The sequence below is a fragment of the Amphibalanus amphitrite genome, unplaced genomic scaffold, assembly GCF_019059575.1.
Source record: "Amphibalanus amphitrite isolate SeventyFive unplaced genomic scaffold, NRLGWU_Aamphi_draft 000097F_arrow, whole genome shotgun sequence".
Taxonomy (NCBI): Eukaryota; Metazoa; Arthropoda; class Thecostraca; order Balanomorpha; family Balanidae; genus Amphibalanus; species Amphibalanus amphitrite.
The window spans coordinates 874,058-900,853 of NW_024881592.1; the positions used below are offsets into that span (position 1 = coordinate 874,058).

At 47.6% G+C, this 26,796-nt stretch overlaps 3 protein-coding genes across 3 annotated transcripts; 1 reads left to right on the plus strand and 2 right to left on the minus strand.

Annotated features, from left to right (window-relative positions):
• Window positions 1–6,318: 6,318 nt before the first annotated feature.
• LOC122380382 (keratin-associated protein 19-2-like) lies at window positions 6,319–7,951 on the minus strand. The gene is made up of 4 exons (XM_043363500.1): window positions 7,920–7,951; window positions 7,575–7,678; window positions 6,917–7,210; window positions 6,319–6,551 (listed from the first exon to the last, which is right to left on the minus strand). The coding sequence occupies exons 1-4, from the start codon at window positions 7,926–7,928 to the stop codon at window positions 6,527–6,529; spliced, it is 432 nt and encodes a 143-aa protein (XP_043219435.1). The 5' UTR covers window positions 7,929–7,951; the 3' UTR covers window positions 6,319–6,526.
• A 5,346-nt stretch (window positions 7,952–13,297) lies between these two features.
• LOC122380383 (keratin-associated protein 19-2-like) lies at window positions 13,298–15,210 on the minus strand. The gene is made up of 4 exons (XM_043363502.1): window positions 15,107–15,210; window positions 14,618–14,721; window positions 13,987–14,283; window positions 13,298–13,606 (listed from the first exon to the last, which is right to left on the minus strand). Exons 1-4 carry the CDS (start codon window positions 15,113–15,115, stop codon window positions 13,582–13,584), a joined length of 435 nt encoding a protein of 144 aa, XP_043219437.1. The 5' UTR covers window positions 15,116–15,210; the 3' UTR covers window positions 13,298–13,581.
• Window positions 15,211–19,987: 4,777 nt separating this feature from the next.
• Window positions 19,988–24,915, plus strand: LOC122380384 (transient receptor potential channel pyrexia-like). Its single transcript, XM_043363503.1, has 2 exons — window positions 19,988–20,125; window positions 21,891–24,915. Exons 1-2 carry the CDS (start codon window positions 20,089–20,091, stop codon window positions 24,494–24,496), a joined length of 2,643 nt encoding a protein of 880 aa, XP_043219438.1. The 5' UTR covers window positions 19,988–20,088; the 3' UTR covers window positions 24,497–24,915.
• Window positions 24,916–26,796: the final 1,881 nt, after the last annotated feature.

Sequence of the window (26,796 nt, forward strand, 5' to 3'; positions counted from 1 at the left end):
ATATATATGATAGAGCACACACTGATGAACTACTCTAGCAAGTTTTAGCGCAAGATCTTCAAAAATAGCCAAGTTATTTGCATTATTGTCAAAATTTTACAATTATATAATTTTCCAAACCATTTTTTAGTACGTTTTTGACATCAAACAGCAATATACATGGCACCATCGTGTTGCTGAGCTTAAACTGCATCTGATACGCACCTTATTCGTCGAAAAAAAAATCATTTTCAAAATTTGACCTTTTCTGACCTGAAATTGACCTAACCTCCGGTACATTCAGCTGAAAATGACCTCAAATGACACAGACGACATTATTTTCGAAATCTACGTGTAAAATTGACCATAAAATATGCGTCACGTGACCGATACATGGTATACAAATTTCGTGACCTAGGATGACCTGGCCTTGACCTGACAAATTTGAAGTAAGAGTTCGGTGCCATCAGGATATCTAAGGCATATATCAAGCAGTGCGTACACCAAAAATGAGCTTGATCGGACTTGTCAGCCGGCGGCCAGAGCCTAAATTGTAAACAAGCAAAATGCCAATAATTTTTATTTTGACCTGACCTGTGACGTCATCGGTAACCTCGAGGTCAGTGAAAGTAGGTTTCGCTCGACAGTTTTTCTAGGGCTATTAGACACCGTTTTAATTTTGACGATCGGCCCAGTAGTTTCGGAGATAAGAGGGGGGAGCCCCCCCCCCCTCAGTCACTCGCGTTATGGAAAATACCCCAGTCATGCGCGGGTTAACGCTCTTTCCAAAATGTGCCCTCAGAATTGACCTAAGATCGCAGTTTAGAAGTTTAGCTTCCAGATTGCAATAACTGTATAAAAAGCTGTTGTTACGAAAATATTTTTCGATGATAACTTTTGACCCAAATAAAGCACGACATCTATTTTGCCGGCAACGTGTTCCTCTCGTTGGGACTAGTCGAATGAACTATAATTTGACCTTTTGGTTGGGCGGTTGGGCCGTGCGTGCTGGGGTCGGCGGAATGGGGTGTGCCTGGTCCTGTCTGGAAGCAAGCCCTGGAAGCCCTCTACAACGCTTCGCTTGTTGCGAAAGTTGGGAGGGTGGAAAGAGGAAGAAAAAAAAGAGAGATGGAAAGACATGGAGAAAGAGGGAAAAGGGGGGCGAGAATAACCCGGTTTACATAGCATTTTTGACGAGGCTCTAGCTTGTTAATTTGGCGATAATTTCGATGCAGTGGTCTTCAAATATTTAGAGGGGACCATTTTGTAAATTGTTAAGCACCATTGGCATCTTTTGCAACATCACGGACAGAGATATAAGCTTGCAACAAACCCTATGTAAACCGGGTTAACGAGAGAAAAAAAGGGGGAGAAGGGAGAATAGGAATGAGAGAGAGAAAAAAAAAGCCGGAGGGAAAAGTGATAGAGATAGTGAAACAGAAGTAAAAGAGCAGAAAAAGGGCAGGACTAAGGCGAAGCGAGAGACAAGAGAGAGAGAGAGAGAGAGAGAGAGAGAGAGAGAGAGAGAGAGAGAGAGAGAGAGAGGAGAGAGAGAGAGAGAGAGAGAGAGAGAGAGGGAGAGAGAGAGAGAGAGAGAGAGAGGAGAGAGAGAGAGAGAGAGAGAGAGAGAGAGAGAGAGAGAGAGAGAGAGAGAGAGAAAAAAAAGGGGTGTTGGTGTATGCATGACAGGGCACAAAAGGAAAGTAAGGGAGGTACATATAAGGACGGTGTGATGGACAGGAAGAGAAACCGGAAAAGAAAAAACAGCGGTAAAGAAGGATTTGAAAGGTAGCGAGATGAAACCCAAAAGAGGAAAAGCGAAATGGAATATAACGCAAACATTTAAACATCCTGGGCTTCCCAAACCAAATGATTCTAAGACGAAAAGAGCCGAGGCGTAATGCTATTTTGTGCTGCTATAACTTGCAATTAAACTCAACAAGTTATCACGGATAGCCCACGTCTTCTTTTCTACCGTTATAGTATCTCAATAGATATTATTAATTGCATCGTTCTCCCGTATTTGTTAACACTCATCGATGCTTCCTCAGCGTAAAGTACAGGTCTCGCGAGATTAAGCGGTAGGTTTTGCACTTTTACGTTTCCGGTTATATCTCAGAAACTAATCGATCTACGATGAAGCTATTTTACACGATCATGGCCGGCTTGTTACCCAACAAGTTGATCGCATCTTCAACACTTAGAAGCTTAAGACGACGAAGATATAGCCTAAAGTACACTAAATTTTCTAGGTGCAAAACCTACCGTTAAAACCCGCGAGACCTGCCTACATATCTGAAACCCAATAACCACTACATCAACTCATTCTTTGTCGACGATGAATGAGACATGCCGGCTTTCAAACGCCGCCTCGCGGGGCGGCTCGACACGTCTCGATACGATATTGGTTCCCAAGATGACAAAGGGGTGGATCCGTACCCCCCCCCCCCCGCTGTCGTGGGTAGAGGAATAGCTTATAGCCCAGGCGGTGCCGGGTTAAGTCTCACAGCCGCTTAGCTCCGTCTTAGGAGATGAATCGGTGAGTGGTAAGGCACTGCGTTCTAACAGGTTTGAAAAAGTTGCAGCGAAGCTCCCGTACTAGTTAGCCAGCTCCTGACAACTAGCGCATGTCTAGATCCAAGACCGTGTGGCTGCTACCGTTGCGCCGCGGTAACACTTGCTGACCTGAGCGGCCGAAACGCACACCTTGACCTGTGCCAGTAGGTAGCTATTGCAAGCAGAGCAGCACCATAGCAGGATGAACCCAATAAAAGTTACGCTGCACCATTTGTTGTGCAGGGTTTAGACTCTAAACCCTGCACAGCAAATGGTGCAGGGTTTAAAAAAAAACTCCGGAACCTGGCAAAGAGCCTCTAAACTTTAGAGGCTCTTTGCCAGGTTCCGGAGTCCCTCCAAGCAACAAAGAAAGCTCCTTTCCTTCCTACTATATCCCTCGCATGTGTGCGGCGTTTTCCAGCTTCTAATGTTTAGGGGGGGGGGGGGTCGGTTGGACCCCCCCTTGCCGTTTGGCCCCTGATCGAGCTAGAGCTTCGCGGAAAAAACGAGCGTGTTGCCCGTGACGAGAGGAAGCCGATGATACCCAATTTTAACCCTCGCCCGCACATGGGGGGGGGGTGGTTGCCACCCCCCCCAGGTAGTCTTTTTGCTCTGCACTCAACATTTTTAGAGCTAGAAGGCTGATTTTTCGTATAGCTGCTCCTCTATCCTTTCTTGATGTCCACTGAAAATTTCAAGTTTCTGTGATTTTTGGTTTCGGAGATATGACCTTGTTTTTCAGGTCATGTCATGACCCAAATGGCCAATTCTCAACATCTTGCGCTGGCTATGGGCCTTGTGAGCTTTTGACACCTTGATTTCGGCCTTTTTTGCCAGTCTTACCTCCCAACTATCATGGAACATGTTGTTCGACGATGTACAGATGTCAAGGTCAAGGTCAAGGTCAACCTAGGTCATCTAAGATAATTGCGTTTTAGGCAAGCTGAATTTACTTTTTGTGAAGTTTTTTTACTGCATTTTTCGTAATAGCTTCTCAGATCATGATTTCATGTAATATGGACACAAAAACAATCGGTGCACACATCAGTATACACACAGACACACACAGACATACAAACACACATAATTGACCTTGACCTAACTTGACCTGACATGACCTCAGCAGCAAAAATCTGGTCGGGTAGTGTGACAAAGAGGTTCTAGCTGGCTTGGCACCAGAAAACAGCATCGTCATCGGTATATGGTAAGCAGCGCACTTGATATCCAACGGTGACCCAAAACAGCAACATTTTTTAGTTTGACCTGACCTGGAAGGTCAATGACTGACCTGAGAAGGTAAAACTGGGTATCATTGGATTCGTCTCTTCCCAAAGAATCTTTTTGGTCTTTACCGCTAAGCTCTATCTCCAACAGGAACGAAATGGCGCGGGGGGGGGGTGGCAACCACCCCCCCCCCCCCATGTGCGTTCTAGGATGGGAAAATGGCATGTGCGGGCGAGGGTTAAGGTCCTAGGTCATTAGTTGACCTTCCAGGTCAGGTCAATGACTCAAGGTCGGGAAAATCGGGACCTGTTAGAAAGTCGTAAAGTGTGGCTGCTAAGGGGTTTTTCGGGGTGCTGATCACGAATATCGTGTTAGTTTTGATCACAGATGATGTCTTTAAGCATTTAGACCAGGTCGGGTCAGGTCAGGTCAGGTCAACCAGTAGGCGTCGTGACGGGTATTAGTATTACGTGTCAACCGCCTCTGACAGCTTCGTAACATGTTACGAAGTCACCAAAACTACTTCGTAAATGTTCAAATGGTTGCTAAATTCGAATTCAGCTCCAAAAACTAGCCTAGAAACATGTAAAACTCGAAAAAGTGAACCGAGGTCACCAAAGGTCAATGACCTGACCTTACCTTCAGGTGACCTTGACACCCACCCTAATGCATGGGAGCAACATCAAATCACATGTTTGAACGTTTGAAACCACGAAAAGCTTGCAAACGCGCGGCTAATGCGAGCCGACATACGCGGAATCGCGATTCCGGCCAAACATGGTCTCGGAAAAGAGGTCACAGGTCAAAGGTCATTGGGGTCAGGGTCATGAAATTTTCAGGGTAGGTGTACAATTGATAAATGCGAGGGTACTGAAAGTTTCGTGGCGATCGGCCGCTTTTTACGCGAGTTATTCGCGAAAAACCATGGGGGGTCCATCCGACCCCCCCCCCCCCTCCCCTACACATGCGAGGGATATAAACATGTTGTGTGTTGCTTTGACCAAGGTACTAGTAGAAGGTAAGAAAAAGGCTGAGTCGGTGTTTACGTCACAAAGTCTAAAGGGGCATTCAAATGCATCAGTCCCTCAGAATTTGAGCGCTGCAGACTTTGAAATACAATTATTTCCGAATTAAGGATTTTCTCGATGTTGCGAGTGCTCAAACCAGTATTTGGGAGTCAGGGACCCCAACTTGACTGTCTCAGCTCAAAACTAATTCTAAGGCAGGATGGCCACTTTAACCATCGCCAGCACAGGGGGGGGGAGACACACACCCCCCCCCCCCTGTTTTTCGCGCATAACTCGCGCAAAAAGCGGCTGATTGCCACGAAACTTTTCGTACCCTCGCGATGACTAATTTTACACCTACCCTAAAAATTTCATTATCCTGACCCAAATGACCTTTGACCTGTGGGCTGTGACCTAATTTTCGAGACCATGTTTGGCCGAAATCGTGATTCGGTGTACCTATGTCAGCGCGCATTAGCCGCGCGTTTGCAGTCTTTTCGTGGTTTCAAGCCTTCAAACATGTCAGTTGATGTTGCTCCCATGCATTAGGATGGATGTCAAGGTCACCTGAAGGCTGAAGGTCTAGTCAGGTCATTGACCTTTGATGACCTTGGGACGCTTTTTTCGAGTTTTTTATGTTTCTAGGCTAGTTTTTGGAGCTGAATTCGAATTTAGCAACCATTTTATCATTTAGGAAGTAGTTTTCGGTGCGTTCGTATACCATGCTACGAAGCTGTCAGAGGCGGTTGACACGTACTACGAATACCCGGCAAGACCCGTACTGACTACTGGTTGACCTGACCTGACCTGACCCGACCTGGTCTACATGCACAAAGAAATCATCTTTGATCAAAACGAACATGATATTCGTGATCATCACCCCGAAAAACCCCATAGCAGCCACACTTTACGACGTTCTAACAGGTCCCGATTTTCCCGACTTTTGGGTCATTGACCTGACCTGGAAGGTCAACCGATGACCTAGGAGCTTAAATCATCGGCATCCTCTCGTCACGGGCAACAAGCTCGTTTTTTCCGCGAAGCTCTAGCTCATTCAGGGGCCTAAGGCGAGGGGGTCGTATACCCCCCCCCCCCTCCTTGTGCCGTCGAAGGACGCAAAATGGCCTCTGCCGGCGAGGGTTTAGTTTGTACTGAAGATGGTGTAACTTGATCTCAAGGATGAAACTTGTTTTGTTTGTTTTTTTCGCTGCTGAGATCATTTGATATCATCGGCATCGTCGGTCAATGATTTTCGACGACAATGGGATTATGCGTCGGGAAAGTTCCAAAAAACGTATTCACTCTGACGCGTTCAGCTCTTTAGTCAAATAGCCTACATTCGCTACTATCTCGTGTGCAAGAACGAACATTGTAAAGTTGAAGGTCAATTGTCATTCAGGTAGGCATACTCGATAATTCGCACCCATATTGTTCTCCATATTCCATGAAGAAAGAAGTTGTCTTTCAGGTAATAGGTATTTATTTACAGCTTAACACATTCAAATAACGCTGGTCGACGCGGCGGCCACAGGAAGCTCGCCTCAATGCTCGATGTTTCCGAACACCCGTTGGGGTTACTGACAATACCACTATTGGAATTACCAGTTCAAAACCAAATATGCTTGTGCAGACACATTTTGTGGACCCACTGGTGGGGTGGATCTTCTGGTTGAAAGACTGGCCCTTAGTGTTCTTATCGCGCCACATTCTGTTTGTCAGCGAGGCAGTTCCAGCGACGCCGGCGGTCGCCATCAGAGCATTTAGTGATATCCGTAACCACCATATCTGAAACAAAAACAGAAATAACTTATTTGGTACACATTTCTGCAGATGCCATTAGCGATACCGGAAAAGGCGTCAGAATAGGGCAAATCTTACCGACAAATTAAAACAAAACGTCACGACATATGTAAATGGACCTGAGTCTTACAACAAAATCCACCAGCATCACATCTACTAACAACTGATTGAAAATCTCTGATGACATACATATATGCCAATATTGCGATTATCTTGTCAAAATGTCAGCTACACGAAAGTGTCGCGACAAAGATTCGGTAGACGGAAGTAATGCAAGCATTAGGGGCGTAACCTAGGGGTACACTAAGTCATTGTGAATTTGTAGTTAAAATAATTTCTGAGTTGCTTACCCGTAGCCACCATAGCCGTAGCCGAGTCCATAGCCTCCGTAGCCACGGCCATAGCCGTAGCCGCGGCCATAGCCGTATCCGCCATAGCCTCCGAGGCCGTAGCCACCATAGCCGATCAGACCACGGCCGTAGCCATAGCCTCCGTAGCCCCGGCCGTAGCCGTAGCCGCCGTAGCCTCCGAGACCATAGCCGTAGCCTCCGTAGCCTCCTAGGCGGTAGCCCCTGTAGCCAGCGTAGCCGCGGCCGTATCCGTAGCCTCCGTAGCCTCCGTAGCCTCCGTAGCCCAGACCGTATCTGAAGTGACGAAAAGCACGGCATTAGCTTTGTCGGGTAATGACTCCAACGACTATACAACGTGCTGAGTATACGTGGAGCATCCACGCCGAAATGCAAGGAGGTCAGCCCACTTCAGTGTTTGCGGAATTTCTTTGAATCTTTTGGGTGAATGAACTGATATCAGTTTCATTGCTTTGTTACTGGTGGGCACTAGAAATAGCACATGTGTGATTGCATTCAAGGACCATGGTCAATGATCATTGTAATTTTTTATTGTTGACTTTCAAAGGCTCCTAAGAGGTGATCGTTGAAAACGATTCTTTTAAAAATTTACAAGCATAGGCATTATATTTGTAAAGAGGTTTGAGCGAACTGTTGTCACCCGTGAACGATGGACTCCTCCTGCTCGAGGTCCTGGTTTTCGGCGGCCGGGGTCTCCTCGGCACAGACGGCGGCCACACAGGCCAGCAGCGCCAGAGCGATCCACTGTGAGAAAAAGGAATAGAATGGGTCATTGCAAAGAACCAGATGGCACATGTCTTTACGAAGTCATTAACTTGTATAGCTAAAACAATTATAAATAACATGTAATGCACAACGTAAAATCACTCCATCAATTAAAATGGAATAAAGAATTGCCTAGAGGGCTGTGTTTGAATAGAAAACTTTATTCACAGATCGACAAAGCAATGATGACAATGGAAGGGCTACACCCTCGTCATGCTACCTTGTTCATGGTTGAGGCTGTTGGTAGCACTGTATGACCAGTCAGTGTCCGGTCGGTATTTATACGCGCCTTACGCATGTGACTGACCGTGACAGTGACACGCCACTTTCACACACTCCCTGTGACACCCCCCCCCCCCCCGTGGGGTCAGACCCCCCCCCCCTACCGGTCACCGGACGGTGATAAGGCTAGCGTGAACCGGAGGCGTGGCTGACTGGTCTGCCTCTCTGGTAACCGGCTCAGCGGCGGCTTCGCAAACTTTAACGCAATCACGGGGAGCTACGTAAGGGTGCAAAGAAAATTCGCTGGCAAATAATTCAGATTTTGCTGTTGAAGGAAATGCTGTTCACAGCTCAATTAGAGACCAAACGGCAGAATCCCCCCCCCCCCAAAAAAAAAAAACGTTAGGCGCCGTGGAAAGGCCAATACGAGCGATGGTTATGTAATATTTTCTAGAGAAAAGATCATTTTCACATTTTTCATGTGACTCGTCGAATTGTTTCCACCCAAGGATGATAGCTCCAATGTCATATTGGTGGTGTAGCGCTTTGGCGCAAGCCGGCCTCATAACGCGTCCGTTTTCCGTAATCTTCATAAAGAGCATCATGATTTAACCTCGCCGGACCTATTGGTTTTCTACATACGCGCCGGCCGAGGGGGGGGGGGGGGCGGTACGACCCCACTCGCCGTTTCGCCTCTGGTAGGGCTAGCGCGTCGCGAAAAAAACGAGCGTGTGCGCCGTTATGAGAGGCAGAGATTGGTACCCGATTTTAAGGTCCTAGGTCAACCGGTGACCTCTAAGGTCAGGTCAAGTGCCCCAAGGTACGGCTCAGTTTTTGGTGAATAGCTTCGCAAAAAACGGCCGCAGAGCGCCGATTTTGGCAGCATTGTGTTCGCCTTGCTCAGGCGCGTCGAATGATATACTATTTAATTAGGTCAGTTCAACTTGGGGTGTTGACCTCAGGTCAAGGTCAGGTCAGCGCCCCCAGATCACGAAGCTGGTCTAAAGAGGTCATGCCGCATTTCATTCGATTCGGCAGGTCTTCTTGAGTCTATTGGTGGCTTTCCCGACTCGCTAGCTCAATTTGATCGGGAGTTACTGACGAAAAACTAATATGACCTTGATGACGTCATAAATGACGTCACGCAAGGTCAACATTGCAAAAGTGACGCATCTAACCTTGCAAGGAGTGCATCAAATCACGATTCTGTGTGCTTGAGATAGTTGGAGATCGTTCCCGGCGCCAGAATAGCAGTTTTCATTTTTCCCCATTAACTTATAATGGGGAGGTCACGAAAATTACCTGACCTCATATGACCTTTAGGAAAAATCCGAGATAAGCAACTTGTGAGACTCGTAATGGATACTAGATCCTGCAAGTTTCATGTCCCTGTGAAAGCTCCTCTGGCAGTGAGGGCGTTGCGAAGTTGCGACATCTGAAGACCGTGCAGAGGTTCATTTATGACGTCATAGGTCAGTGACCTGACCTGACCCAAAAATGCGGTTCGTGTCAAAAGATCCGGCTTGAATCAAAGGTCAGGTATGCAAAGTTTCAGCTCTCTATCGCCAGCGTGTTTGGAGCTATCGCGAAAAAAAACTATGAGGGGGCGGCACCCGCCCCCCCTCGGCCGGCGAGGGTTAAGATAACAAAATGGATGATTTGACCAACGTTTTTTTTTCAGGCAGGACTTGCAAAAGCAAGTCCGGATCGGTCAGATTCAATCGCTAAGCTGAAAATAAGGTAACTGCGATATCCGTGTAGCTACGGGGTACCGCATAATAATGTAACACATCGCTTTTTAACATATAGGGTAGTTAGCTCAGGCATTTCCCGCAACCATGAGAAAAATAGGTGTCAAATGAAGCATCGCTTTCTGAAGATAGGTGTATTGGCAAGCAGTTTTGGCCTCATAAGTCATCGTCTTATACAAGTACAATTTCCGAGAGTATCCATTATCGGTTAATGGACGTGGCTTCGCACCGTGTAGTCTCCATTACTTTGAGAGCACATAATTCTCAGATGCTTTTTTTTTGCCGATCTGACATTATCATAACCTTCAGGCTGTGATAACTTCTGGATTGGACCACTGCAGTTTCTGGTTTGATCTAGCCTAGTATCTCAGCCCCTTTAGGTATCCCAGCATACACAAAATAACAGGGGTTTGCCCTCACCGGACCTATCGGTTTTTACATACGCCTCAGCCGAGGTGGGTACGTACCCCCTCGCCGTTTCACCCCTAAATGAGCTGCGGAAAAAACGAGCGTATGTGCTGCTAGGAGACGCAGCTATTGGTACCCGATTTGAAGGTCACATGTCAACCGGTGACCTCTGAGGTCAGATCAAGCTCCCCAGGGTGGGGATTCGGTTTTTAGCGAATAATTTCGCCAAAAATGGTCGCAGAGCCGTTAGTTTTGCCAAACTATTTATCATGCTCAGACGCGTTGAATGATATAATTCGTCTTTGGGCGAGAACACCTCAAGGTGTTCCGTGTTGAGCTCAGGTCATGGCCAGGTCAGAGCTACTAAGGTCACGAAGTTGATGGGAGAACGTCATGCCGCGTATCATTCGATACAGCATGTCTTCTTGGGCCCATTGGTGGCTGTCTCGACTCGTTGATCGAGAGTTATTGCCGATAAACTTCGATGACCTTAATGACGTAATTAATGACGTCACGCTAGGTCAACAGTGCAAATCTTAAACATCGGGGCCTGCAAGGAGTGCATGAAATCAAGCGTATGCGATTGAGGTAGTCTTATATCCTTTTCTACGGCAGTTCCAGTTTCATTTAACAGTTTCTATACATTTCCCACATTGACATATACCTACTGGTGAGGTGAGACCATGTGACCGACCTGACCTCAGATGACTCTTGGAGCAAATCCGAGTTTTAAGAACAACTGGTGAAGCATTGGGAAGTTACTAGGCTTTTCAGTTCCGTGCAAAAGTTGTCTGGCACTGAGAGCGTTGCACAAAGTTGCAACCGTGCCGTACCGTGCAGTAGGTACGTATGGCATAGGTAGGTCAGTGACCTGACTCTCCTGGAAATACGGTTGGTGTGACAAGATTGTGCTTGAATAAAAAGTCAGGTGTACTTACATTCAGCTCTCTGTCGCCATGGTGTTCCGAGCCATCGCGAAAAAAAAAATACTCTTGAGTATCAACTTCGGCTAGCGAGGGTTAGCTAGCGGAGAATGAGCCTACCTACCTACCTACGTACGGGCGGCGACCGGCCTTCACTAGCAGGTAAAGACGGCAGATGCTCTTCGTCGCGCTTAAGAAGCTAAACTTATGTTTTCGAACGCTTTGATAGCTGTTAAGCCGTTTATTGCGGGTATTTCTAGTTTCGTTGTCTTGGAACAGCTGGTGATTTCATGTCTCTCTTAGTTGCACATGCACATGCTACGTGTCATATCTAATAAGCACCGGACCCTTTGGCTTTACGTGGTGTGCTAAGTGTCCGCTTCCTGCTGGCCGAAATGATATTTTATTCTGAGCCTTTTTCCCTTCCGCGATTCTATACATAGTATTGAGGTAGAAACTATCGGGTCCCTGGTTCTTGCTCTTCATCAAGAAAGCTACCTCTAAATCTACATATTACTTGATTAAATATTCAAATTGGTGCAGAGAAAAATAACATTTGTTGTCATTTTTAATGTTGCTCTGCTTCCCCATAAATTAGGTAAAGCAATATATTATTGTATTTAATTTTTTTCTTTTTTGCCACGCCATGTCAGTCTTCCCACAAAACGCTGAGAAACTAATGCTCGTCAGATAAAAATTTAGCATTATCAAACTCACAAAAGTGCAATGTTTCGGAGGTATTTGTGCGCTCAAAACGTTCTCACAAATTTTGCTTCGTCAAGCCATATACCTAAAGCCGCTATTAGATTTGGCCTAAGAAACTACCAGATATCATGAAACATGATAAAGATTAAAACATGGGGAAAATTAACTTCATATAATATTTTGACCGAATCAATGAGAGGTTTAGCTTTGTAGAGAAATGCTTTTAATTGCGCTTTAACCCGGCCGGGCCCGGGGGGTAATCCCAACCACCGCAGCCCGGGGGGGGGGGCGTTTTTCGCCCCCCCCCCCCCCTGTGTAACTCCGTAAATAAGGGAGCTACGGAAACAAAAGCGATACCAAACGAAATGTCCTTACGAGACGATTCTAATGCACCTAAAATTTTTGACCTCAGGTCAATTTTCAAGGTCAGAGGTCAAGGTCAAAGGCCAAAACCGGCACATGTGTAGTGATCTCAAAGTAAGCTTTCTAGAGGACGGCAGGCTGCATCAAACCGGCAAAATTGGGTGTCAAACAAAAGAAGAGAATCTGAGAATTCTGAAAATGTGCTCCAAATCAAAGGTCAAGGTCAAGGTCACGCTCAAAATTGACCTCAAACTTGGCACTTTTTCGCACATCTTGCGTGCTAACTTCCAAGATGTTTTAAAATGTTTTGAGGCTTATCAGTTCCCTATTTGTGGTTCATCTTACGATACAAGGCTGCTCAAAGGTCAAGGTCACAGAAGAGTATCCCTGCTAGAGGCTATTTCACTGATTCAAGTTAGTAATAATAAATAAGACAATTTTGCCATCCGGAAGCTCTAAATGAAGGCTTAGAGGAGAATAGATGCCAGATTCGTGATCAGCGGGTACAAATCCATCATAAACGACCTTTCATGTGTCAAGGTCAACCAGAGGTCATTCGAGGTCACATGAGGTCAACATGAAACTTGACCTTTTCCGAACAAAATATATCATTCGACGCGGCTTGACAAAGCGAATGCGATGGTACCACTGCCGTAGCTCTAGGACCATTTTTGTCGAAGTTATTTGCGAAAAACTAAAACCACATTTCGGGGTCGTTGACCTGACCTCTGACCTCAGGTCACCAAAACTATTTTTCTATTTTTCTCTAGGTCAAACGCTACACAGCCGTGCTCGTAATTTGTCTTTATCTCTAAAACTCTATTTTTAGCAGCTATTTGAAGTTTGCGTCTGTGACGCCGAAGTTTGCCGTGCAGGGGTCTAGAAAAATGGATCTTGTGACGTCATCAAGGGGGCTAGGTCCAAATTTTTTACTTCAGAAGATGTCAAATTGATGGGAGAAAAGGTACCGAAAGTTTCGCCTTCCTATCCCTAAGCGTTCGGGAGTTATCGCAAATATTCGCCAGGGGGGGGGGGGCGAAAAACGCCCCCCCCGGGCCCGCGAGGGTTAAAGAGCAAATTTTGGGGGAGAATGTTGACAACTATATACTGTCGTCCTTATTAACTTCTTTCCGGGTTGCATTGCCTGAGAGTGGAAAGTATTTCGCTGTCATATTAAGCACGTCGTCTCCGTTACCGAATGTAATTGCTGTGGCGCTTCTTCCCGGATCCAGTTATGATACACAGTGGTTTTTTAGTAGTTCATTTATTTACGATGAGCTGTGCTGGTAATACTGTCAAATCATCACTAACGATGATTAAGCCCGTTTTCACGTAATAACAATCATCAAAACCTTGCATTGAATAGCTAACTCTAATTAAAGCTGTATAATCGATATAGCGAAAGCAGCACTCTGGCGTTGTGCAGGGTTCCTCCGTGTCGCAAATAATGTTCCTGAGGTCGGATCCTTGAACAGCATATGTGCGCCGCCGCCATCAGCCAACTTCAGATTTAGTGATATCCGTAGCCGCCATAGCTGAAAAAGTGTGCCATAAGTTAATAAAATTGGTCTGATGGTTTTACAGTGACGCTGAACGCCAAGAGGTGGTGACACAGGAAAATAAATTGATATGATTGAGCAAGAAATACGGAGCCGATGGCAAGGACAACTTCAGAATAAATACAAAGTATACGTTCTATTCTATGATATTATTATAATATTTGTGTGCGCTTTTTATTGAAATTATTCTGCTTGCTACTAATCATAAATTGTTTCGTCTTCTCTATTAATTATCTGATAGAAAAGCATGCAAAACAAATGTAAATTAAGCGAAGCTATCATAAAAGATATTAGAGCAGCAATTTCGGAATTGAAAACCCACGAGTCAATGTATTCCACTTTGTGCATTAACTTACCCATAGCCACCATAGCCGTAGCCACGACCATAGCCGTATCCGCCATAGCCTCCATAACCACGGCCGTAGCCGTATCCGCCATAGCCTCCAAGGCCGTAGCCGCCATAGCCGTAACCGCGGCCATATCCGTAACCGCCATAGCCTCCGTAACCACGGCCGTATCCGTAGCCTACAAGGCCGTAGCCGCCGTAGCCTCCGTAGCCGCGACCATAGCCGTACCCTCCGTAGCCACGACCATAGCCGTACCCTCCGTAACCACGGCCGTAGCCATAGCCTCCGTAGCCTCCAAGGCCGTAGCTGAAATGAAAATGAAGCGATGCCGTCATTTAGGCAGAAAAAAGCAGTGCAGCCGTAAGGGTAACAGAAAGTAGCAGGATTCATAGTTTAACTATTAAATACCCAGAAGTCACGTTATATCTTGCTGGTGCATTGTTCAAAAAGCGTCCTGTTTAAAGCTCTAATTTGCTTCAGCGTTCACGTGATCGGAGGAGTGATTCAATTTTTCATAAAAGTAAAAGCATACGAATGCATTACATTCAACTATATTTTAATTGCATAGGAAGTGATATCTCAACCTAGTGAAGATGGTGATGCAGCGTTGAATGCTATCATCGCAACACTGTTGTCTTACCCGTGAACGATGGACTCCTCCTGCTCGAGGTCCTGGTTTTCGGCGGCCGGGGTCTCCTCGGCACAGACGGCGGCCACACAGGCCAGCAGCGCCAGAGCGATCCACTGCAAGAAAAAGGAAAATGGTGCTATCTTTATAAACAAGTAGGATGACGTTCTTGGCACCAGCTGTATTATTAGCATTACTTCTCCGAATTAGAAAGAGTCAATACACCAGATGCTAAGAATTTTAGCTCCCTAATATATATCTCAAGAAAAAAGTTACATTACGGCAAAGTAACATCAGAATACCTCGGCAGTACCTAAATAGTAAACTGTATAAAATTGCACATACAGTGCATTTTATTAGTATACATTCCTTCAGCTTCATCTTGCTGCCTAGAATATATATCACACCACAACAACACTAGAAAATAAAATATTGGTTACAACTCCCCGTAAAGCCCATGAATGGACCGAAGCTGCCTTAGAAATGCTGCCAAGTGCCTACCTTGTTCATGGTTGAGGCTGTCTGTTCGACTGTATGCCCTAACAGGGTTCGGTGGGTATTTATACCAGTCTTGCGACGGTGACTGGCCCTGATGGTGACACGTCACATTCACAATCCCATGTGGGGGCGCACAGGGCGAGTGCAGGTTCCAGGCTCCAGGCTCGGCAAAGGCTCCAGATTAGTGTATACCTACGCTTGCGTGCATTCACACACCTAATAGAAGCTTCCGATGTGCTCATATTTATTCGGATGTTATGCGTAAATGACAAAGGCAGTTTGGTACCTATATACCCCTCTTAAATTAAATATACGCACTGACGTTCCTCCACCGCTAGGAATACAATAGCATATCGAAAGCATCGTAATTTATAACAGTTAAGCATTTGCCATTAACCCGCGCACCGACGGGGGTCTGCGCCAACTTCGCACCGGATGGAGAGAGTTTTTCTCGAATAACTTTCGAATTAGTCAAGATAAGAACAAACTAAGGGCAGCATCGTGATCCTCTCGTCAATCCGCATCGAATGATATATATGTTGACCTCGAAAGGTCAAGGTCAAAGGTTGACCTCAGGTCACGTGACCTCGAGGTCATCATGTATATCATTCGATGCGTCTTGACGAGCTGAACACAATGAGACCATCCACGCGTCTGTATCTTGTTCCTGTACGGAGTTATTGGCCAAAAACCTTTGGTGACCTTTGATGACGTCACATGACCTCACAGCTGCCCAACAGCAAAACAGACCTCAAGGTAGTGAAGGTTGATCGTATATGAAGTCATGTATGGTATATGGGGCCATTCCGACCCGTTTTAGTGGTAAAAACAGGGAGTTGATTTTTCCCCCATTGACTTATAATGGGGAGGTCGCGAAATTGACCTGACCTTAGGTCACCGATATCAAAATTCCGAGATATACAAATTGTAGCTACTAATGACCTAATAACATCCTGCGACTTTCAAAGGCCTCCGACATCTACTGTAGCTCTGGCACGGTGACAAAGTTGCAAAAAAGTGACTTGAGGTTGGGTCATTCAAAGTGACCTGGTGACCTGACCTTGAAAGGTAGGAGGTTCAAACTTGCACACCATGTGTAAAATTGATGAGGGAATAGTCATACCGAATTTCGCGGCGCTACGCGCCGTGGTTTTCCCGCTATTTGCGAAAAACCTCAGGGGGGCGGATATCCGCCCCCCCCCGTCGGTGCGCGGGTTAAGTGTACACTGTACAACAATGACTGATAATGATAATGATTATGATAATATTTTTTAATATAAGCGACTTTTACCCCGAGCGGGTTATGATATCACGTATTTTTTGCCATGAGCCTCACCATCCGTGTAAAATGAAAACAACGACTTTTGATGTTTGACTACTTCTGCGCACTGGACCATTTGGTCATAAATTTGCGATGTTTCCACTAGCTTTACCAGGGCACTGTAGCACTTGGAGCACGAAACGCAAGATATTTTTTTTTTCATTCGAGCAGCACATGCTAGCAAAGCTCACTCACTCTTTCAAAGCGCAATATGGTATACAAAATAAAGTAACAGAAAATACTTTGGCTAAAATTTCAGACAGCTGTTAGCTCTGGTCCATATTGTAGTTTTTTGGGAGGTCAACCGGAACCCCTCCCCGCCGTTCGACCCCTGAATAAGCTGGAGTTTCGAGGAAAAATAAGTGTATCGCTCGTGATGAGAGGAAGCGATGAGTGTCAATTCTAAGGTCATAGGCCACTGGCTGACCTTCCATCTCAGATCAATGGGCCAAATAACGGGAAAATCAGAGTCTTTTAATTCACGTGTTTCGTCACAGAATAAATGTTCCACTAGTTTACGTCCTCTCAACTTGTTGTCTAAAAAAAGACAAGTGGGAAGACTTTCCGCTCCCTAGCTCAGTTGATGTAGAATTGTAGAGCGTTGACTCCCGGTAGTGAGAGCCCAACTCATCCACTCCGGTGTTCCGATACTTGTTACTCCTGACGGGGATGGTCTGCGGTTGGTGGGAGCATCAGCAGCCAGTTGAGGTTGGCTGAGTGGGACAGGCCGTGTCCGGCTTTGATGAGCACGCTAAACTTCAGCACCCAAAAACTTCCGATGCCCGTAATTACTCGATCGGGCGATAGGAATCAGGGCCTGCCTAATAAGCTCAGTGCCTATCGTAGTATCGTGTGCTCCAACTCTGTCAGTCCATCCATTTATGCATTCAGCTAAATTGACAAAGAAAAATGAGGCTCCCCGGATAAACGCGGTGCTTTCAAAAACGACTTTTTGATGGTCATTCGAACACCGCTTTTTGCTTGTCGCTACGTCTCCCAGGAGCAAAAAAAAAAATGTCTTCTCATATTGAGGTATTAACTGCGATTGGACTACTCAGCCAGCACAGAGCGTGACAGTTCTTAAGTTTAAGTGGCTAACTTTCACTGTATATGTCAAGCTGCCCAACTATTTCTACTCTACCTGAACAGATAAAGCCATTGTCATGGTTCCAAAGTCAGCAGGATGTCAATGTGGTCCTCGATATTTCCCTTTCAAGTCTTATCCGCAGCTTATTTTCGCGCTAAAGAATAGACTGGCGCTCCCTAAACAAAACGTCAGCCATAAAGCACAGACGCAGTTTCCGACGGCCTTGTGATTTATCCACTGATATCACTCACAAATCCACCCGGTCTAGGGCTGACAGCGTCGGGCGTTACTCCTGTGTAAAAACTGCCAGCCAGTTACTCCAGGTGACCCGTTTGGTCAGCTGATTGGACCCGTTTGCTCGGCCGCCAATCACCAGACCTGACACACCCCCACCTGAGGTCAGCGGAGCCGGTTTGGTCGCGTACGGCTCGCAGGTGCCCGCCTGCGCCGGCCTCTGACCCTTGTTAGCAGAGGGTGTGTCACGCAAGGGGGTGTGACCACTGACCGCTGATCATTCGGGGGGGACACGCACGTCGGCTATATTTGACGCCCTATATTTCAGTCGCAGTTCTTTGCAGTAGCAAATTAACCGCTAGAGAGAATGGTGTGCCAGCATGACAGCGCACTGATATGCGATCGATGCGGACCGACATTTCCCAATGAGGCGGGAACAATGACCACTGTCACTTTACTGCCGCCAATGTCACTGGGCTGAGGCTTGGCATGTTTTGTTTAATGAGCAAAACATAGCTCTTATTACGAGCGAGCGAGCGCAGCGATCGAAGTGAGTCTTTTCAATATAACGGAAAAATCTCAGTATGAGCGGCCCGGCCCGGCCCGGCCCGGCCCGGCCCGGCCTGTAACGCTTTTGAGAGGCTTATGTATATCTCAGCAACCGCTGGACCGATTGGCCTGCGGTCTTTTTTGTTGGGTAGCCCCATCCCTTCTACCCCGTAATTGACTACTTTTGATGCATCTCAGTGACCGTCGTGGCACGTACCACGTGAAAAGTCAAGGGTGTTCAAGCTGTTTTGCAAAAGTAGTGATTTTGAGAGGCTCATATCTCAGCAGCCGCTTGGGCGATTGACTTGCGGTAATTTTTGTAGGGTAGCAGCATCCCTTCTACCCAAAATAGGATACTCTCGATGCATGTGGGTCACCCCCAGTGCACGTGCAAAATACAACAATAAGAGGTGTCAAATTTGTTCCCATTTCAGTAACTCGGTAATTACTGGGGTGATTTCGCTGAAACTTGGCATACAGGTAGGCACCCACCAGGCAATGCATTCCCATGTGTTGCGGTTAGGGTGCTACTGCACGTGCGCACGTGCAGGGGGCGTTTCCAGATCTCGAGAACGGCTGGGCCGATTGCGCTCAAATTTGGTACACGGTTGGGGACCAGTTAGTAGGGTGCCGTGCAAAAGCCATTTTGGACCCCGTTTGCACGTGCGCACGTGCAGAATGCCGCTTCCAGATCTCAGGAACGGCTGGGCCGATTGCGTTCAAATTTGGCACACCGCTAGCGACCAGTTAGAAGGGTGCTTTGCGCAAGCCCGTTGGAAGCACCCTCTTGCCCTTCCGCACGTGCAGGGCTCACTATCTCGCTCGCTCGTTCTTCGCCCAAAAGGCGTTTTACTGGTGGTAACACTGCCAATTACAGGATTGAACGCTAAGAGTATCCTTATCCAGCTTGTAGCTTTTTCTCTGGATGAGAGCATTGGCACAGATATTGAAGGTTGAAATGACGTTTGATTGGGGTTATTTGGCTACTTGTCCATGTGCACCTCATTTGTCCGTTGCCCGCTAAATGCTCTTTTTCTTCATTTTTTTGTTTGCCATGCTGCTACTTCTTTCTGTTTCTATTTTCCTACTGTCCTATGCAATAAATATTTACATGAGCAGTAAATCTTCTGACGTTTTGATCTTTTGAAATTGGTACAATAAACCTCTGAGCATAGGGTTTGTGTTTTACTTAGGTATTCTATGCGCGAAGAAAAAGACGAAGGATCCGCTCTTCTCTTCCTTTTTAAAAAGAACATTGTGTTGACCCAGTACGTCGACCAATCGGGCTTTGTTGTCCTAATCTGAGTAGCGCTCGGATAAACAGTTCCACTGATTGCCTCCTCCCCCCCCCCTCCCGACGCTCCCAACGCAGGAGTCCAAAGTGACTCACGTAGATATGACATCACGTCTTCATGAGCGTGTAAGTCGCGGCAAGAGACATAGGAGAGAGCAGAGACGTGGTACAGGGCATTACGCTCAGGTTTTCTTAAAAACCAAACATCCCCAGTGGTCATTCAAAGGTAAATACTAAGATATTGCATGCTATGTGTAGTTTTATGATATGCCTGCGAAACTAAACGAGCCTTCGTCCGCCTGACATAGGTACCGCCCATGCGTCGCGATTACCTTCTGCTATCAAGATCCGCGGTGAGGTGCCGCTATCTCACATACAGGGATTTGTGATAGTTTGTTCAGTTGGCGCTGTGATGCCGGCGCTCCCAGGCCTGCGGGGGCCGCCCACTCCACAGAGCTCTCTCTCGGAGGAGGGGGCACACAGAGCCGCCACTGGACAAGATGACGGGCACCGCGGACACCCCGTCCGGTCGACCAGGTACGTGATGACGTCAGAGGGGTCAGTTAAATATTGGTCTTTGTGGGGATGGATATGAGTGGGAGCATTCATATTGAGGCACGCAAGGGCGAAGAACTGCTTTCAGGCTGGGGGCACACCATAATAGAGATCAACCTAGGGTAGGTACCCCCAAATCTAATTTTGTCACCGGTTTTAGGCCACTTGTTTTTAATTCCATTGCTTTTTTCGACAAAAAAGAAAACATTTGCAAAAAAGTGCGGCATTCCGTCTCAAAGTTGTGGGGGGCACCGCCCCCACGGCCTCAGAGTTGGGGGGGGGGGGCAAGCTGCCGCCAATGCCCCCCCCCCCCCCGGTTCCCGCGCCTATGGAGACACGATTCCAATGTTTGGAGGACATACCTAGATACCTATACCTATGTGTGTGTGATTTTTGCAAGACCCTCCCTTTCGTGCTTCTTTTCCCTGTCACGCTGCGTGGGAGGGAGAGTTTTATTCCACAGCCCCTACCCCATTACCGTATACCGCAAAAATAATATTACGTGATACGAAGCACTGATGCATGTTACCTAATTGGCCCAAGTTAGACTTATAATGAAAAATAGTCAGAAGTAGCTAATTGCATCAGAAAAATTTGGACCCTACGCTGGGAGTCGCAGTAAAAAAAAAAAAAATACTTCGTAGGTATTACTCGCTGCACATGAACTCTGCATTCTGCAAATATGAATTTACGGTGGCAGATTATTTATTGCTGAATCACAAGGGTTGCATCCAATCTATGATTGTGGCAACGGGAAATCCATATAGGTATAGGTACAGATGGTGACGTTAGATAGAAAATACGTCAAAGTAGTTACAATGCATCGTAACCGTATTGTCATTTGTCATTTTAAGACGTGACGTGTTTCCCCCTGATTGTGGTCCACCTTGTGAGAGATTTGTCAGATAAGACGGGTGACATGCTTGAGGCAGGTAAGTAGGTACCTATTTGAAAATCTGCGACTTAAAGGGACCCTCCCACCTTAACATTAGATTTGAGTTGAGATAGCCAAAATGGGGTCCCTGGCTCACAATTACCGGTTTCGGCACTCACAACATCGAGAAATGCCTTAAATCGGAAATATTGAATTTCAAAATTGCAGCATTTTGATTCAGAGGGGCTAATGCTTAGGAATACCCCTCTGAATGTGTGACGTCAGCGCAGATATTTAACGATTTTTAAATGTTTGACTAAAACGTTTTGTAGCATGCGGTGGTATATGCTATTTGCGCGCAACATCTGCCGCAAACGCCGCACTTCTAAAATAAAGTCGCTAGAAACAGCGGAGATCCCAAAAAAGTAAACAAAAGTAAAAGTCTAATATCTTGAAAACCGGTGAATATTTTACGGTGAAATTTGGTAGATATTCGTTTTCGCTCTTTCTGAACCGAGCGACATCACTTTCATGCCAATTCATAAACTTTTTTGAAGGTGGGAGGGTCCCTTTAAGGTGACTGCCGACTGGGCTGCCCCAAACAGCAATTGAGCTGTCTCAAACGCTGCTTCGTTGAGCTATCATAATGAGTAGGTAGACCTACCTAGTGTTTGAAGGAGCAGAAGGCTCTCCTCCCATCCACCCAATGCTCTCGTCATACAGACGACATACTTCGTATATCAACGTCACAGTGCACGCATGCAAAAGGCTTCAGACTATCAAAGAACTTATTCTGTTTGCACACCAAGCACACTCCCATGTCTAAAAACAGAAATTTATAACTGACCATTTGCTTGCCGTTTCCATTTTCAGGACTGGCGGCCGGCATCGCATCCATCCAGCGGAGTGCAAACTCAGTTCTGACCCGCGTCTCACTGGGAAACATACACTCCAGCGCTACTGAACGAAAGACCGCGAATGTCGGCGGAGCCGCAGCCAGCACAATAGCAAAAACAGTGCTGGGCAGCTCGTTAGATTCAGACGTCAGTGATCCGCAAAATGCACCGTCCAGCGACACCATATCGCCGGGACATCCTCCTCCAGACGAAAACGATGACCAAGAGGACGGCCATGTCACCGTGATGTCCCCCTCCGTGCAGACGCAGTGCTGGAGTCCGATCTCTCTGCAACAGGCGTTGAAGACTGGCGACATCCAGCTGATCGTCAATATCCTGCAGAGTTCGTCGCTGACCGAGCTGAACGTTCACGACGCTGCTGGCCGGTCGCCACTGATGCTGGCCATCCATCACGACTCCCCTGAGGTGGTGACCCTGCTGTTGGAGCGAGGTGCGGACCCGAACGAGGACGGCCACGTGGGCGGCGCCTCGCCGCTGTACGCCGCTGTCGTCTGGCGCAGACTCGGCTGTGCGGAACGGCTCCTGCGCGGTGGAGCTCACGTCAACGCCTCGGGTGTTACGCGCACCGCGCTACACTACGCGTGCACTGCAGGAGACGAGCCGATGGTGGAGGTACTGCTGCGCTTCGGAGCAGACGCCAACCTCCTCGACGACAAGCGTCGTTCAGCACTGCATGCGGCGGCCGAGGCAGGTGCTGCCGGCTGTGTGCGTCTTCTGGTGCAGCATGGTGCGCGTGTGAACGTCACCGACCTCGAGGGCGTCACACCGCTGGACCTGGCGCACTGCACCGCATGTCAGCGCGACCTCGTCGACGTGGAGGCAGCGCTGAGTGCGGTGGGCTTTCGCCGCCTGGTGCGCCACAGTCCTGCAACGCTGATGCACATGCTCGATCTGGGCGTGCATCGCGCTGAGGGTGGCGGTGTTCAGGTGAGCTATAAGCCGTTCCGGGAGATCGGTGTCGAGTGTCCCTTCGAGGCCGCCCTGGTCAGCGAGGTACAGCGAATCGGTCGCTGGGAGCTAGTGCAACATCCCGCCGTGGAAGTGCTGCTGGAGCTCACCCGACAGGACAGCTACTTCAGGACCATCAGCTTCTCGCAGCTGTTCACCTGTATGCTGTTTGTGGTGACGCTCTTCACTGCAATGGTGGTCGAGGTGTACCATGAGGACGAGTGGGAGGTGTTCACCATTGTGCTGAAGGTGGTGTTGATTCTCTTTAATGTGCTGCGATTCTTCAAACACTTAGTAGAGCTGGCCTTCACCGGAAGGCAGTATTTTCGAGCGCTGAGAATCTGGCCAGGGGTAATGACGACCATGCTGACATTTGTAGCCGTGTTCCTGAAGGATGACTTGTCAAGGCGGATCACGTTTTCTGTCACGATCCTGATGGCCTTCGTCGAGCTGACCCTCGCTATTGAAGCGATTTCAGTGTGGAAAACGACCAGGGCGATCTCTTCGCTGCTTCACGTCACGCGCAGCATTGTTGAGTATTTGTTCATGTACTCTCCTCTTCTCATCGGGTTCTCCGTAGCTTTTTACGTGATATTCGGAAGCGAAGATCATAGTCAGGACAACATCTTCGGTGGTAAGCTGTTGGTGATGAATATGGCTGCTATGGCGCTGGGACAGGTGGACCCGGTCGAGGCTGAGCGCTTAGCTCCAAACTCATCCGTGGGGTTTGCAGTTGCGACGATCCTGTTCACTATCTTTGTCGTGATCGTGCCGATTGTGATGCTAAACCTGCTGCTCGCTTTGACAATCAGCGACACCGCAAAATTTCTCTCGAAGGGTGGCATAGAGTTCCTGAAGAACCTTGCAAGCACAATTGCGTGGAACCAGCACGCCATCTTTACGTTTGACATCTGGGTGCGGCGACTGAGTGGCCACCTTCCCCAGAGACTCTACGTCAGACTGGCTACGCTCTCCATGCGGCTGAAGTGGCGCAGCACGCTGCCGAGGCCCTCCTTCACCGAAAAGGACACTCCAGTGATCACCGTCGACACTGTCGCGCACGACGCGAGAACGATGCGAGCGCACGTCTCCGGCAGCAAGCGTCGCTTTAGCGTCAAGCGGCGCTTGCAACAGGGCCTCGGCAAGATCGTCGAGGCGACGGCGGAGGTCGACAGAAGTGGTAGCGTCGACACGCCATCACCACACCGACGTCGGCGTCACGCGGGCGGAGGCTACACCGACCTGAGCACCCAGCTGCGTGACCTCAGGGACGCGCTGGCCGAACAGCGTACCGCGCAGGAGGCCCTGAGTGAGGAACATCGCGCGCTTCACCTGCACCACTCTGAGCAGCGCCGGTGGATCCAGCAGGCGCTGGCCGAGCAGCAGCGCTGGACGCGGGAGGCGCTGGACGAGCTGCGCGGGGCGCTGGACGAGCTGCGGGAGGTCGCCGTCAACGCGGCCAGGGAGAGACAGGTCGGTGGGGAGGGCGGCGACCAGCAGCAGTCAGTGCGGGATGTCCTTGTGGAGCTGCCCAACACGCTGGAGAGGGTGGTGGCGGAACTCAGGCGGACAGTGGCGAACGCTAAGGCCGACGGCACAGTAACGCGGTTGTGATGTGTGCTTGATAGTTTTAGTGAATTTGTACGTATCGTACTTATCTGACTTCCTCACGGGCTAGAGGCGCCACTCCATTGCATATAGACTTTTAGCTTGAAAAGAAATGGCTAACATTTCATCTACTCACGGTGCTTGGACATGTTCATAGATTTTTCGTTCGTATAACTGCTCATAACGAAAACGTCTCTAATGAATTTAATTTTCCCTATCTCTACGTTTTTTTTTCTTCGCCTTCTCTTCGTGCGAAGACTAATTTTTAGATAACAACGTTTTGGCTAAGTTCATCTTTCACTCACGCTTTTTACATGTTGTGTTTAAGTATGTGTAAGGATGTTCATATTTTGACGTCCTGTTTTGAGATTGCCTGTATTAAAGTCATTACAATATATGCAATGTTTTCGCTCACTAAGGGTCAATGACGTAGTCATGAACAATTTTTGAAGAAATCGCTTAAAGAAATACAATGTGATTAACAAATAATGATAAAAAGTTAGCCCCACGGGAGGCTTATAATCTAAATCTTGATACACAAACAGCACCGTTAGAATGAAAAGTCTTGGACATTTGATATCACACAAGCGGAAATCACCTCGTTCGTCCACAGGAGGTGCTCGAAGTGCCCTCCCTTTCCCGCGAGACAGAGCTCGGCGATGACCTTCGCTCCGTGCACCTTCTGACATAGAATCAGCTTCTGTGGATTCGCCGGTGACCGGAGACTGCATTCTTCCTGTAGGTGCTTTCTGAAGCACAAACCACATCTCCTCACTCCAGCTCACTTGTTCGAAAAATCCTTCCGCAAAACTGGACCAGGAGGTGTACGTTTTCATCCTTGACTCACGCCAGGCTGTCAGCGGAGAGGACGGTCGTTAGGATCGGACGGTATGGTTTCCAGTACAGTTTCTTGCGAATATTTGTCCATACATTTCAAAAGGACATTCCCAGGTCTTCTGGGCCCTTGCGAAAGTGAATATTGGGCTGATTTTTTAAGAACTGTTTGACTCCAGCTTTAACCTGCGCCCTAGTGGGCCCCTCAGCCAACTTCGCCATGGCGGTCGTATTTAGCCACCCCAGGTTAGCTCGGAAAGCGTGAGGGCTCGAAAGACGCAAAAAATGCCTAGATAGCTCGCTATAAGACATTTCAGAATAACGCAAAGGTCATTTTCTATCAGGTCATCGCTGAGGTCACTGCAGGAAGTAAGTATCACGGGACTGGGCCGGGGCGGGGCGCTTATCCTGACATTTTTTTCTAAACCACAGATAAACTCGCCCACTCGCTGCCCTCGATCGATCGTTAAACATTCTTTATGTTTCTCTGTACCTACTCTATCCCACTCACAAATGGGTGTCGTGTGGGCAATAATGATGGTTCAAGCCGGTGTGCAGCACACAACGGAGCGCTTGGGCAGCAGCGGTGACATTTACACCGTGGAGTTACACCGGGTCTATAGATCATGGCATGCAGCGATTTGTTATGTTGATGAGCATTTCGGCACAGAAAAGCACCTCGCGAGGACCAAACATCCGCATGGTTGCTGCCAACACATCTGTGATATTGACTGTCTGGAACTAAACTCGCGTGTTGGGTTGAACTTTTCGTGGCGTCGAAAATACAGAACGAGGTGCCCTGGAGGAGACCCTCGTGATGATGCGTCATTTGCTGGGGTAATAACCGGGGTTGTCAGGTCATTGGAGAACCGGCCGAGCCCTTTGTAAGAATTTGGTACCAAGTTCTCTGTTGCGAGTATGTGAAGCGCACGCCGGACGTTGATATATTACTTTTATCATCACAAAAAGTTATATGGTAGTTCACTTTAAGGATATGCATTATGCATGTTGTATGTTTGTATGTAAGTAAATAATTTGTAAGTAAACGCATTTACATTCTGCAATCCGTGCAACTTGCAAATTAGGGAGGCATGTCCGACAACTTCTGCTACTCAGGGGTCCTAGCTATTCGTCAGTTGTCAAAGACCCAAAGATAATCTGGCTGTTGTCTTACTTGAATAGTTTCGTGTTTGCCAACACATTTTGTTCATTTCCTGTAATTACTCAGCAGCCTATGAAACGCAGTCAGTCGTGCTGTACCAAAACGTCTGAGTACCGTAAATACCAGTAGGTCACGAGAGGGTCATAAACTCTGTGCACCTTCCGGCGGGATATGACCACCGGAATGCCGTCTTTTCCGGCACACATTCGGACAGCTCCACAACAAACACAACCTCCAAAGAATGTGGTGTCTTACCTGACGTGCTTTCGACATCAGCATTAAAAGCAAAACGGCTAGTTTATTTCCACTA